Genomic DNA, 14,783 nt, shown 5'->3' on the forward strand with positions numbered 1-14,783 from the left:
AACAATAACGTAAAATGTTAAGCAACAAAAAGACATTCGTTAACGAAAGCAGTTTCACCCGATACAAGTAGAAATAAAATAGTAAGCATACAAGTTTTACTTAAAACACTGTAGGTGTTATTGTTGCTTTTTTCATTACATACAGTTAAATTTATTTATTACAGTGTCCATTATTTTAATAATAGGCCAGTGGTGAATTGTTGGCTTTACCAAAGCAGCTTTCATAGAGCGGTGCAATTCATTTCTCACATAGTTTTGCTTTAAGTTCCTAAGTTGTCGTTTTTTAATTTCACTATTACTTCAAGGATTTGTTGATGTTGGTTTTATGAATTTATTTGGTTACTTTTTGCTTAGTAAAATGAAATTTGCAAATATTTTATTTAAACAGGAGCCTTCTCAACCAATTTGAACCAGTGACCGCATTCACAGCGTTTTGGTGTACCCTTTTGCAGCCACATCCACTGCACGAAGGTTTGGTCTTCCTCGCCTAGGGTAAAGAGTGAATATAATTGGAAGTTCAGAAAAATTGCGCGCATGTAATGAAGAGTGTAGTGTAGTTACATATATCACACCAGTAAAAAACTATCGATATACTCATTTTACATATACTTACAGATGCAACCAACAATACGGGCATCAAATGCTGATGGTATCAGGTTGGGGGTTTCTTTGGTGCCAGCGCCACGTTTGAACACTTTCATGTCGAAGGGATTATCGTTACCAGCAGCCTTGGCCAAAAGTTCACGCTTTTCCAAACCGGTAGCGTGCTCCATGGGATCGTTCATCACTGTAATGGATAAATTATAGGTAATTATCGAAAAATATGGTATGAGGAATGTAGCATTTATTTATAAAGAAATAAAATCCTTAAACTTACAGGTCCTTGAGACTTGTTTAAAAAAAGTCAATAAACAAGCCCCTCAGCTCATAATGGCTCAAGAATTTAACATCCCATATCAATAGAAAGTTATTTTGGCCGTTCACCCTAACAGCTGACTGTCCTTAGCCGATGTGTACATGATGTTTACCAACTAGCGAATCATGGAAAAAAGCCGACGTGACTAAAACGCAATAATACAACCTATTAAGCTTCTATTAATAAGTGTTCCTGAAGTTTATCCCAGAATTTCGTAAGCACAAAAATACTAATGCGCTTATAATTTTTGTGGTTATGTCACATATATGTACATTCATTAGTAAATAACTCTGGCGTTCCCTTTCAAAAAAAAAAAAAAAAATGCTGTAGGGAAAATGATTTCAATGACATGAAATATTATAACTGTGAAAGGTTACATAAACAGACTGGTCATCGGCGAAACATGGGCGGCGGTGAATTTACTCTTAGTCAGTCAACCTTAATCTGTCATATAAACACATATAAATTAAAGAATTCGTAATATTTTGGTTTAGTGCTCACAGCCCTAGTCACATTGGCAATGTGACCGCTTGACCGCCCCATAAAAATCTCTAATATTCAATAGTCAATGTTACATAAACGCGGTCACACTGCCCATTGGCATTGAAAAAACTATTTTTATTTATAATTTTTATTGCAGATTAATCAGAAAAATTTTTTTAAGAACTCCATTTTTCACTTTATCCACGTTACGTAACATTCGCATTCCGACCCCTCTAATCTAGCACAGAAAAGTTTGCTACACGAGAAAAATGCTTGCGTGAAGTGCTATATGAGACCATTAATTTGGCATGACATTTCGGTGGTCCAGCCTCAGTGTGCTTCTATAGGTTATTTCCAAGCAACTTTTTTCATTACAATAAAGGCTCATCTACTAGTGGTAGCATTTTATAATAAAATTTTCTTACTTTTGCAGAAGCGCACTGGAGTGTATTGCAAATTTTGACGTGTCGCCGCACGCAAAGCCAAACGTCCACAAGTCGCTGCCATTTTCTTTTGATTTATGTTATTTATTAACTGGCTTTCTATTGGAATTCAGCAAATGCTCGCAATCTGCGATGGCACACAAAAGTTCGATTTTTGACAAAAACTCTGGTTTATTTCGTAATTTCCAACACACACACAAGCTCGTTGGCTCGCTCGTTGTCGCTGCTTGAAAGGGTGAAAAGTCAAAGTGACAGCTAGTTTCAGAGGTGCTTTCATTAGCGAAATTGAAGTTACTAGTTGAAAATGGCAGCACTGTAAAGTTTGACTATACGAGATTCAGACAAAAATGTACGCTGCTTTCAAATACTAATTTATTAATACTCTATAGAGCAGGGGTGGGCAAAAGCCGGCCCGCGGGCCGGATCCGGCCCTCTTGCTAATTTTATCCGGCCCGTTGAAAAATTCCGCACATACATTTTTTTAAACTCTTTTATGAGATTTTGTTGACATCAGCACTATTAGTGTGCGTACTGTATATATAATAGTCTTAATAAAATGGGCGGTCGGCTAACTACACTAGTGTGGACGATGTCGTGAGCTTGAAACAATCCTCGTGTGTTATCGTAAAATATTTGAATGAACTAAATATAAATCTACAAGGGAAAAAACAATTCGCTTTCAATATGCACTCAAACGTCAAAGCATTTATGACAAAACTAAGTTTATTTGCTGAAAACTTTAATAATAAATTATTAAATCATTTCCCCTCATTGCAAGCACGGCGAGAATCATTGAAAAATACAGATTTTTTTAAATATAGTACAATAACACAAGACCTGCATTGTTCAAAAATACCTTGTTTTATTTGGTTCGACATATATTTGTGAAAGAACTTTTTCTTTAATGGTTTCCACGAAAAATAAATATCGATCACAAATTACTGACGAAAATCTACACTCGGTATTAAGGATTGCTGCAAGTGATTTGGAACTTAATTTTGAAGAAATAATGTCAGATGAACATTCGAGATTTCACGTTTCGCATTAACTTTAAATATTTATTTTACCGTTTGATGTTTTTCTTTTCTTTTTTGAATTCTATTTACTATTATATTTACGAAATGCAATATAAATGTTAAATTGTAATAACTATGTGTCAATATAAAATAATTTGTATCATTAAGACATAAATAAGTAACAAAATAAAATGTTTCATTGACTGGTTTATCTAATAGGCATTTATTTATAAAAATATTTCTTTAAAAATTACGTGACATATTTTATTCAAATTGAAATGATACTTAGTGTTTTTGTCAAAAAAAAATTGGCAGGGAAAAAACTCCATCCAAAACATCCGCTTGTGCAAAGCATATGCGGTATAGTCCTCCGGCCCGGGAGACATTTTGAAAATTTCATTTTGGCCCGCGCTTTAAAGTATTTGCCCACCCCTGCTATAGAGTATTTTGCAAATTTAAAATATGAGCTATAATAATACTTTTTGATCTTGACAAATAGATTTTTGCAAAGTTTCAGGATTTTAAAAGCAACAGACCAATCAATAATTTAGAGCCAATCTTTTGCCGCGGAAATTGTCAAACCATATCATTTGTATATTACTGTTACAAACATATATACAAATTATCGGTCAAATAAACCTTATTTTTGCAAAACTCCTCACCTACGACACGAAAAATATATGTACATACATATTCAATTTGAAATATTGTCCACAATCGAGAGTAGATTTCTGCCGTCAGTGTGCCAAAGGAGAAAAAATTGGGAATTTTCAAATTATTCTTATTTTTACAGTATATGTATATCAGCTATGCTAGAAAAAGTGAATTGCTAATTACGGTTGCCCCTTGGCAGACAATGGCAAGCCTCCTGTGTATTTCTGCGACGAAAAAGCTCCTCATAAAAACCATTTGATGTTCCGAGGCGCCGTAAAACTGTAGGTCCCTCCATGTGTAGAAAATGTCGAAACGTACTCCATAAACAGAAGGAAGAGCTCGGTTAAAACCCCCAACAGGGGTGGAATCGTCAAATCTATAAATTGTTTACATAATGAAGCCTTGATTGGATTGTCGGCCTAATACTTTGCACATAACAACGGTTTGTCAGAAATCGGTTGAAAAGGCACCCATACTATCGCCGAGGAAACAACTGAAAATTCCCGTTTCTCTAAAAGTATTGCTTTTCAAATCTGTTTCAATTTACTAAAAAATTTAGTACAATCTGAATTTATTGGCCATACAGTTCCAGTGTGTAGAACGATTATACATAACTATTGATATTTTGACAGAATTATAATTTGACAGAAAAACTTGCCTGCGTAAACATCTAGTAAAACATTTCTAACGATTTAATACATAGGTCGTCAAACTTTCAAGTGCTCGCTAGTTAAAGCTGCCTATTAAGTAATACGATTTAATGGCACAAAAAATAATAAATAGTTTAAAAATTGTACATTGCCAAATGTTATCTGATAGTAAAATAGGAAAATTATATGTATATTAGGATGAGTGCATCTGGGTAAAGAAAATCCGGCACCAGGCAACAGCTCTACGTACATTAAGAAAAAATTGCAACGCTGTGCATGGTTGCTAGGAAACGGATATGCACAACACAAACCGGAAAATTGAAAATCAACTGCTGCAAGTTACTCAACAGTTTCGAGGATAAGAAGCCTATAGAATTAAAAAAAACACAACAAAACATATAGGCAAGATGATGTCCAAAGGCCTTATTTGCTTCGACATATCAAAAAATGAGCGTTTCCAACTGGCGGACAACTATAAAATGCTGCATAGGAAAATTAAAATACATTGGAAGGTTGAGCAGTAAGTAGATGCACGCAAACATCAAAAATCGGCGAAAGTTTGTAATGCAAAAACAAAAAAAAACTGTTTCGCAGGATCGATGGCGAGCTGAAGAAAGAAAAGCTACAGCGCGTTAGCATATTTGTGTTAGCTGGGCCACAAGATCGCTTTACAGAGGAAGAGTTTCAAGTGCTGAAGGAGTTTGTGGAAAAGGGTGGCAAATTGTGGGTGATGCTTGGAGAAGGAGGTGAACAGGAATACAATACAAATGTGAATTTCTTTTTGGAACAGTACGGCATTTACATAAATAGTGGTAAGTGTAGCAAGAAGATATATATTCTGTCAAAAAAATATCGGGAATTGTTTATTTAAAAAGCGCGCATTACATATATGTCTAAATTTTTTTTGCTGGAATGTTGATACTACTGTCCTCTACAGTGTCGCAGAGTTTGAGCGTGATCTGTCAATTAGCTTGTTTTTGTGTGTGTTTTATCAAAAACACGTGTCTACGAGTGGTATACGGATTTTGTAGAGGGCCGAGAAGTCGTGGAAGATTTGTCCCGACCTGGTCGCACATCAACGTCTTGAACGATTGAAAACGTCGACAAAGTCATTCAAGTTTGAGGGAGGTATCTCGTGACCTTAGCGTGTGTCACGAATCAATTCGCAACATTTTACACCATCAATTGGTCATAAGACGCGTGGCTGCTTGGCACGTTCCAAGAGAGTTGAATTTCTTTCAAAAAATTCATCGGAAGAAGAGGTCTGAAGACATGATTGAGCAAGTGAATTTGGACCCAACGTTTATCCAGTGCATCATAACAAGTGATGAGACGTGGGTATATAAATTTGACATGCAAACCAGGCAACAGCCGGTTGAATGGCGCTATCCACATGAGCCGAAACCCAAAATACTACGTCAAAGTCAGTCAAAGTGAAAGTCATGCTACTGTTGTTGTTGTTGTTGTAGCAGTATCTTCGCCCTGTCAGTGTAGTGTAATTACCGGTCGTCTTCGTCTAGCTCATCTAACGGTAGGCCCAGGAAACTGGCAGTTTCGACGGGTTGGGTCCAGAGGGAGAGAGGTGTTAGATGAGTGGGTTTGATGGGCATGTGAAGAGGTGGTTAGTGTCGTGCGGGGTACCTTCACATGCTGGACATATGTTTAGTATGTCGGGGTCGATTCTGGATAGGTAGGAGTTTAACCTGCTACAATATCCAGAACGTAATTGTGCCAAGATTACGCGGGACTCTCGAGGAAGCTGGAGCTCTTCGTCTGCGATAGGTGGTGGTTGGACTCCGATAACGGCATTCGGGGGTCGGGAGCTTAGGAAGGTGGTAAGGGTCTCCCGATGAATGTCGTTAATTGCCTATCTGTATACTGTCTGATCCTGGAGTGGTCTGTCCGTTTTGTCCTGGATCTCGTCCACGTAATTGAGGAAGTGTCTCCTGATGTGCCTGGGAGGTGGCTCAGGCTCGAGCAGGTGTCTGCATGGGTGAGGCCTACGGTGACACCCAAGCAGAAACTGCTTGCCGAGCATTTTGTTATGCTCCTTAACCGGGAGCATGTGCGCCTCGTCGTGCAAGTGTTGGATAGGGGACATCAGGAGACATCCTGTCGCGGTCCTGATGGCAGTATTCTGGCATGTCTGAAGCTTCGTCCACTGCGTATCACTGGTTCCAGGCGACCAGACAGGCGCGGCATAGTTCAGAACCGGTCGGCCTATTGCTTTGAAAGTCGACAGCAACATTTCTTTGTCTTTGCCCCAAGTGCTGCCGGCAAGCGACTTGAGAACCTTGTTGCGATTCTGTACTCTCGTTGCAATAGCGGTTGTGTGCGCCGAGAAGGAGAGCAAGCTGTCAAAGGTGACTCCCAAAATTCTGGGGTTGTTTATCGTCGGTATTGGGGTGTCGTCGACGTGTACCTGAAGTGGCAGCTTGACCTCCTTTGTCCAGGTGGTAAAAAGGGTCGCCGTGGATTTAGTGGGAGAAAGTTTTAAGTTTCTCGCAGTGAAGAAGCGAGAAAGGCGGGCGAGGTAGTCGTTTACTTTTGAGCATAGGCCATCAATGTCATTGCCCGACGCCATTATCGTGCAGTCGTCGGCATATGAGACCTGTGAGACTCCCTCTGGTGGCTGGGGAGTTTCGAAATATAGAAATTGAAAAGCAAGGGTGAAAGGACACCACCCTGCGGTACTCCTTGCTTTATTTTTCTCTGTTTTGAGGTTTGGTCTCGAAATACTACCGACGAGTGACGACCACTCAGGTAGTTCGCGGTTCACCTCTTCAGCCCTGGCGGGAGTGTCGACTGTAAAATGTCATCTAGTAGCGTGGCGTGGCTGACTGTGTCGAAAGCCTTTTGTAGGTCCAACGCTACTAGGACAGTCCTCTCGCAGGGGCGGTTTTGGTTTAGTCCGCGGTTTACCTGGGTGTTTATGACGGTGAGTGCCGTGGTGGTACTGTGCACTCTACGGAAACCATGCTGGTGTGGGGCTGGAGTCAGGTGTTGTGTGAGGAGTGGGAGTAGAAGGGCTTCAAGTGTCTTCACTACTGGGGAAAGGAGAGTTATCGGACGATAAGACTCCCCTTGGTTGGCGGGTTTCCCAGGCTTCAGCAGTGGGACCACTCTCCCTAATTTCCACTTATCAGGAATAATGAGAGTGGCCATGGACAGGTTGAAGACCTTTGTGAGATATTCTACTCCCAGTGGACCCAGCTTTTTCAGCATCAGCATGTTTAGTCCGTCGGGGCCAATGGCTTTTGATGGTTTCATGTGTTTGATGGCCCCCTGAACCTCGTCGCTGGTGAAAGTAAGCGGTGCACTGTTGTAGGGCAGTTTGTGCAGCCGTCTGGTGGCACAACGTTTGGATCTGTCGACCGGAGGATGAAATATAAATTGCCGGCTAAAATAGCTCGCGCATCTCTTCGGGTCCGACGAAGTACGACCGTTGAAGGTAATATCCACCTTGTCGTTGTGCTTCGTCGGGTTCGACAGGGACCTTACGGTGGACCAGAGCTTGCTCACACCAGAGGTGAAGTTACAGGACTTCAGATGCTCTACCCATTTGGTCCGCTTATGTTGGGTGACCAGTTGCCGGATCTCCAAATTGAGATCCTTTATACGAGGATCCTCGGGATCGGCCTGGCGTAGGCGGTCACGCTCGTTTGCCATAACGGCCGCTTCGGCTGGGAAATTGGGACGTAATTCCCGGATCCGTCCAGCAGGTATGAAGCGAGCCGCGGCGGCTGTAATCGCCTTGCGGGATGCGCGTTCGCCTGCGCGCACATCGGTGGGAGTGGGTAGGGCTGCGAAGATGTTCTCAGTAAATTCCGCGAATCTGGTCCAATCAGCTTTGTTGAAGTTGATGTATGACCGGTGATCCGCGGAAACAAAATCGGCGGGTCTCTCGATCGAGATGATAATGGGCAAGTGGTCTGATGCAAGCGATAGCATAGGTCGCCAGGTTATGCTATTTATCAGTCCAGCGCTAGCAATTGTTATATCAGGCGAGCTGCTACAATTGCCCACTATCCTAGTGGGGGCGTCGTCGTTTACAGTGCTGAACGTCGAATCGTCTATCTGCTCTGCCAATAGCTGTCCCCTACGATCATTTGGCAGGCTTGAATGCCAAAGATCGTGATGCGCGTTAAAGTCACCTACTACCAATCGGTTTTCTCCCCTGATGAGCGCACCAATATCGGGGAGATATTCTGCCGGGCAGCAGGTGACAGGGGGTATGTAAATATTGTAAATTTCGAGCTCGGCATCGCCTGACCGGACAGCTACACCTTGACGTTCTAAGGTGCTGTCCCTGCGGTCGATGCCTTCATCAATAAGACGATACTGCACTGAATGGTGTACTATGAACGCTAGGCCACTACCGTTGTCTCGCTCGCGGTCCTTTCGGTGCACATTGTAGCCGTCCCTGGTAATCAGGGGGGAGCTAGCGTGCAGTTTTGTCTCCTGGACCGCAGCTATCTTGATTCCGAACCGACTCATGAAGTCGACTATCTCGAAAGTGACACCAGCCACTGCAAGAATTGCATTGGACAGTTGTCAGGTTCTGAGGTACTACGGTCTGGCACACGGAGCAGACTGTGCGGGGGACCAAGAGCTGCTGGGGTAGGAGCAGGAGGGTTGTGGGTTGGAGAGGGAGTCGTGTTGCTCTTGGGGGCTCCTGACCCTTGAGGTGTTGTTAGTGGCGGCAGTGTGATGTGCCGGCACTGAGGGCAGTGTAGCCGTGGAGGCGGTGACCGCCTGTGAGCGGGAGCAACACGTGGCCACATACCTTGTGGACCACTCCCTGTGACTCTTAAGGCCTGAGCAGGGCTTAAGATGGCACCACCCGTTGCACTGGTTACACCTAACCGAGGTGGAGTTCGGGTGGAGCCGTTTGTGGCAAATGCAGCAGTAGAATACTTCAGGTCCGGGGTTGGGTTCGACGCCAGCCCGGAAGAGAAGTATTTGGAGCAAACTGGCTGCAATGAGTTGCTCCAGTGACGATAGATTTAGGGTAAAATACGGTACACTAGACAGGGCTAGTATACTGGGGCGGCAGCCCTTGGTCGGGAATAAAAACCCGAGTCATTCCGGTAACGTAGAACCGGCTCATGCTACTCGTTTTCTTTGGTTATCATGGTGTTGTGCACTCAGAATTCGTTCCGAAAGGTAAATAAAGAATATTATTTGGAAGTTATGCGACGTTTGAGAGAGAATGTGCGTAGGAAACGGCCCAATTTGTGGAAAGAAAGCTCATGGATCAATATGATAAGACACCTTCTCACAAGGGTCATATTGTGAACACTTTTCTGACCAAAAACCCGACAAATATCATCGAACAATAACCGTATTTAGCCCCCTGTGACTTATTTCTTTTCCCAAAACTTAAATGGGCACTCCGCGGACGCCGCTTTGAGTCGATAGGCGCCGTTAAGGAGAATTCGCTAAAGAAGCTGAAGAAGATCTCTTTAAACGCGTTTAGAAGGTGCTTTGATGGCTGGACTAATCGTTGGCGTATGTGTATTGCTTCGAATCGAGCATATTTTGAAGGCGTCAAAATAAATTTTGATGATTAAACAATTATTTTACGTTTTATTGAACAATTCCGGTACTTTTTTGACAGAATGTATTAACGTAGAAAATAGTTGGCCGGCGAGAAGTATTCTTATTTTATCATTTCTTCAGATACTGTCGTTCGTCCCCATTACTATAAGAATTTCCATCCCAAGGAGTGCATTATTGGCGGCGGGGTAGTTTGTGAGTCCATGTGGCACCATTTAATAAAGCAAGATATCGAGATCGTCGATTATGACTTTAGTGATGAGAAGTACAAAATACACTTTCAATATCCCTATGGTGCAACTTTAAATGTCTCTGAACCGGCAAATGTGCTGCTAACCACTGGTCCTGTCGTGTATCCCTTTAATCGGTGAGTGTTAAGAAATGTATGCCTACTTTTATTGTGCTAAAAGGTGATCTGCTAGGCCTTTGGCTGGCTACTACACAAACGAAAGTGGCGGCAAGATTCTTGCCATTGGTTCCGGTTACATGTGGCATGATAAATACCTGCAAAGTGATAAAACAAATGATGCGCTGTTGGAGTATTTTCTACAACTTTTAGGCGGAAATGAGATACAGTATTCACATTTGGATTTTAATGATGTGGAGGTGAGTGGAAAACGTGGAATCCGAAATGAAGGTATTAAATTTTCTAAAAAATACTAAACTAATTAATTTAACTGCCATTAGTATTTATTTATGGGGTTATGGGTAGTCAGAATTAAAAAACAAATTGGATGTTCGTTTGCATTTTCTTAAAGTATAATATCTTAAAAACATTGTTTGAAAATTTGAAGTGAATTCGACAATTACTTTTCTAGTTATTCAACAATTAACAATGGGCGCTTGGGCGCTCCAGAGTGGCGTTCGAGAGCAAGTAGCTAAACTTGAAATGCGTTTTTCTCAAAACTATGTTTTTTGAACTGATGATCAATGTAACTTAAGAACCGTTTGGTAGACTTCAATAAAATTTATACTGCTTTTGAAAAACATAAAAAACTAGTGCATGATCGAGGGATTTTTTTTTAATCTCGATTTTTTTTTAACAATTAACTGTCGGTTTTTTTCTCGAATATCTGAAAAATATTTCCTGAGACCGCCATACTGTTAGTTTTGAAAAAAAGCTTTGATCAGGCACAAAATTATCTATTAATAAAACTAATTTCTCTTGTCGGATTTATTTTAGATGAACCTCCAAGAGCTTGTAATGATCATCGCAAGGGACTTCTGGAGAAACGGGCTCCACACAATAGCGATAATTTATAATTATTAATTTTTTTTGGCAATTATGCTAAAGTCAAGTCGAAGCATGATGTATTAATGCTATGTTTTTATTTTTGTAAAGTAAAAGCAATTGACTAGCAAAAAAAAAAAAAATTATTGAAAATTATCATTTTCTTGGACCTCTGGCTACCCCTAACCCCTTATACTAATAGCTAATTTGATAATGCATGAATCAGCGAAGAAATCCAGATATTACAGTTATAATAAGTTTATCAAATTTTATATTACTAAAGCTTGCCGTGAATTTACAGATTAATGATAACAAAACCTTCACCGACATATCATTCATCGCTAATCGGCCAAAAGCTTGTCTCATTGACTCTATGGGCGGCATAGAAACACCAGCAGACTTCAAGCAGATGTTTGATATGACAATCTACTCGCTAAGTAATCACTTACTAAAGGATATTATGGACACATACGAACAATTGAATGTCAAATATGAGCCGTTGAAAATTATTAAACCGCAATTTGAGATACCACTGCCGCCTCTACAAATAGCGGTTAGTATGGTGCTTAGGTGAAATCGCGGTGCCCTTTGTGCCAATAAAATATAATTAAGTTTGTGTCGGAATATTCATTTTCTGTTTCTTGCACGTAGACTTTTCCACCCATCTTCAGTGAACCGGCTGCACCACCCTTAGAACTTTACGATTTGGATGAGGTGTTTAGCGCTGCGCGCACACAACTTGCCCAAATGACGAGCAAATGTGTGCAGTCTATTTGTGCGAAGGATGCGCACAGGCCACTAAATTCGCGTGAATTGGAAAATTATATTAAAGAATGTGCGCGGATCACAGGCATTATACACGAGCATCAAGATGTGGCAGCACGTGAGATACTCAATATATTGGCGCATCAGATTATTAGCTACAGGCCTTATGCAGATGAGTGAATTATGCTGGAGTAGTGAGATTGTAGCAAAAAGAGAGAGTGAGTGTTATGCCGAGCAGGTGTGGTACGAGTATTTCGACATCGATATAAATTTACTAAATTTAAATTTACTTATTACATTTTTTATTTAAATTGTCAGTATTTTCTAGTGCTAATACTATTATGTGAAATAAAGTAAAAATTCTGCCCATAGACAACTTAATTTGCAACTGCAGAGAGTTCCAACAACTATACACACATGGATATTTTGCTTATGTGGAACTAATTTATAAGGAGTTGGCATTTTTTTTTTTGAGTTTTTGTCACACTTGTAAATATACCGAATGATTATATTATATATAATATACCTACATACATATTTTGCATGCTTCAGTTGAAAGTTGATCACCGCAAGTGTCGACATGTAGTGGATTCAAATTTAATTGAAATTCTGAGAAAAGGTCGCAGCAAAAAGTATTCAAAATTGTAGAATTCATTTAGAATTTTTTAAAATAAATTTAAGAGTGTGCTTTAAATGTGCAAATGGTATTTTCCCTAAAATCATATGATGCGAATATGATATTCTTTTTATGTTTGTTGGTATTGGGTGAGGGCAAAAAACTTCAGTATTTGCCTTTCGCCTTTGTGAATTTGCATCAGTTACTTATATACCTAAATACACTGTTTACGCACTAAGACCTCCCTACTGTCTTTATGAACTTGGTCCTATCATAATTTGTTGTTGTTGTTGCAGCAGCCTGATTAAGCCATGCCTAGGTAGCTGCCCGCCAAGCGAAAGCAACGTCAATGCCCATGTAATTGTGCAGAGCAGGATTCAGCTCTGGGGAAAAGTTTTGTATTTGTGAATATCATCGTGCAAGCGCAACAACTCCTTTGCTCTTTCGCACCGAACTTTTTTTTGCTGGGGTGAAAGATCGTGTGCTTTTTGGCACTTGTAAGCCATGACCATGAGCTCATTTTTCAATATGCGGCGAATGCTGTCATGCGATATTTTCAGATTTTTGGCCATTTTTCTTCCACTTCGACGTGGAATTCGTTCAAGTGGAGCCTTCACTTTCCGAACCATTTCTGGCGTTGTTGCGGTTTTTTTTTGGTCCACCTCCATAGCGTTTTGCAATGCTGCCAGTATCATTGTAACGTTTTATAGTGCGATACACAAACATTTTATTTACTTTGAGGTGACTGAGCTCACGAACAATGGCTGGCAATCCCACTATTACGTTTGAATTCCATCACAGAAAAAAAAAAATTCAACAAAACTGAGACGCAAATGCTTTTGATGGTTTATAAGCAATATATTGAACTGTCATTAGAACAATTTTGACGTTGATGTCATGAGCTGTTTTACAGATACAAGCAGTGTGAAGTTGGTAACACTTCATATCGTTCACCCTGTACATTAAATTGAAAAGGGAGAGTAAGTTGCTATCGTTTAGTACCGAACGGTTCGGTAAAAAAAAAAATATTAAGATTATGTATATGCAAAAATATCTTTCAGTAATTTGGACTACGTGTGGTGTTCTGAATGGTACCATCGCTGCCATCGATTTATGTATACGTGTTGCTTTATTATTATTATGATTTGTTAACAAAATTAACTTGCTTAAAATATACTAATTAGCATTACCTGCCAGGGCTATCAGCTCTTCTTATATAATATGAATATAATGCATATCATTTTTTTTTTTTTTTATACTAATTTTAGATTGTTGCTTTCACAGCTTTGATACAGTTGTGTATTGAAATTATGTTCACTTCATTGGGAATCTTAAGGAGTTCCATTCAATTGTATTTGAATAGACGATTTCTGGTTTCTCCGAGAGCAGTGCATTCAGAAAAAATGTGCTTCAGAGTCAAAACATGTGGACAGAGCGGGCAAGTTGGTGGTGGATTGCCTGTTAGATGGTGTTAATGGGTGGGACCTAGGCTCTAGTAGTGTAGCTCTAGTTTGTTATCTTTCGTTCTCGTTATGTGTAAACTAGTCATTGATTTCATAGGGAGGAGGGTAAGTCAGTTAAGGGGTTGTATACAGTTAGAACTTTCAAAAAATCGATTTTTTTTAATTTCATTTTACTAATGTACATATATTTAAGAATACACTCAGAAAATTTAATATCGTTCCGGTGAATATTTTCGAAGTTACAGAAAATTTTAAAAGGCGTTTCAGAGGGCTTGCAAAGTGCTTTTCAAACTTTAAACGCGTTTTTCTCAAAAGTTTTCAAAGTCGGGGACCAACATTACTCGAAAACGGCTAAACCGATTAGTCTCAAATTTTAACACGAGCTTCTTAAATATATTTTTTAGTAATTAATCGCAGAGTTTTTTATCACCGATAAATATTTTTATAAACAATTTAAGGCCGAAATTGTGGTCAAAAATCGATTTTTTTTTGAGAAATCGCCATTTTGTCAAAAAAAATTATTTTGCTTATTCCATCGATTAATTACCAGATTTAACAATACTTGAACGAAATATATTTGGTTTTTTAATTTCAGAGGATTCAGTTCAGAGATATAATGGTCACCGCAAAACGTCTTTTTTGAGAGGAGCTCCCGGAGATCAGCTGTAGCTCCTTTCCAAATAAATATTTTTACTAATACTAAGTCTTGAAATACAGTTAAAAGGTAACATAACATTTTTTGATCAATAAATTTAAAAGATTTCTTAGAAAAAATTCTTAAGAAAAAAGTTCAGTTCAGAAAAGTAACCATTCACTTTTGAAAATAAGTATCAACATCTAGGCGCGTGTTTTGAAAGACTTTCTTTGTACAAATGATGCGATTTAAATTTTGTACGAAATAAAATATTTCTAAAAATGCTCATTTTACAATGCATTTTGAATCAGTGTTTTATAGCTTGGCTTTTTATTTCTGTGCTGAAACTAGCC

At 39.7% G+C, this 14,783-nt stretch overlaps 2 protein-coding genes across 2 annotated transcripts; one reads left to right on the top strand and one right to left on the bottom strand.

Moving 5' to 3' along the window:
* Positions 1-94: 94 nt before the first annotated feature.
* LOC128863357 (cytochrome c oxidase subunit 5B, mitochondrial-like) lies at positions 95-2,084 on the bottom strand. Its single transcript, XM_054102481.1, has 3 exons — positions 1,825-2,084; positions 614-787; positions 95-487 (listed from the first exon to the last, which is right to left on the bottom strand). Exons 1-3 carry the CDS (start codon positions 1,904-1,906, stop codon positions 381-383), a joined length of 363 nt encoding a protein of 120 aa, XP_053958456.1. The 5' UTR covers positions 1,907-2,084; the 3' UTR covers positions 95-380.
* A 2,115-nt stretch (positions 2,085-4,199) lies between these two features.
* LOC128864924 (intraflagellar transport protein 52 homolog) lies at positions 4,200-12,076 on the top strand. The gene is made up of 6 exons (XM_054104690.1): positions 4,200-4,682; positions 4,757-4,974; positions 9,845-10,088; positions 10,144-10,327; positions 11,254-11,505; positions 11,604-12,076. Exons 1-6 carry the CDS (start codon positions 4,570-4,572, stop codon positions 11,895-11,897), a joined length of 1,305 nt encoding a protein of 434 aa, XP_053960665.1. The 5' UTR covers positions 4,200-4,569; the 3' UTR covers positions 11,898-12,076.
* The last annotated feature ends 2,707 nt before the right edge of the window (positions 12,077-14,783 follow it).

The sequence above is a fragment of the Anastrepha ludens genome, chromosome 5 (assembly GCF_028408465.1).
Source record: "Anastrepha ludens isolate Willacy chromosome 5, idAnaLude1.1, whole genome shotgun sequence".
NCBI classification, from domain to species: Eukaryota; Metazoa; Arthropoda; class Insecta; order Diptera; family Tephritidae; genus Anastrepha; species Anastrepha ludens.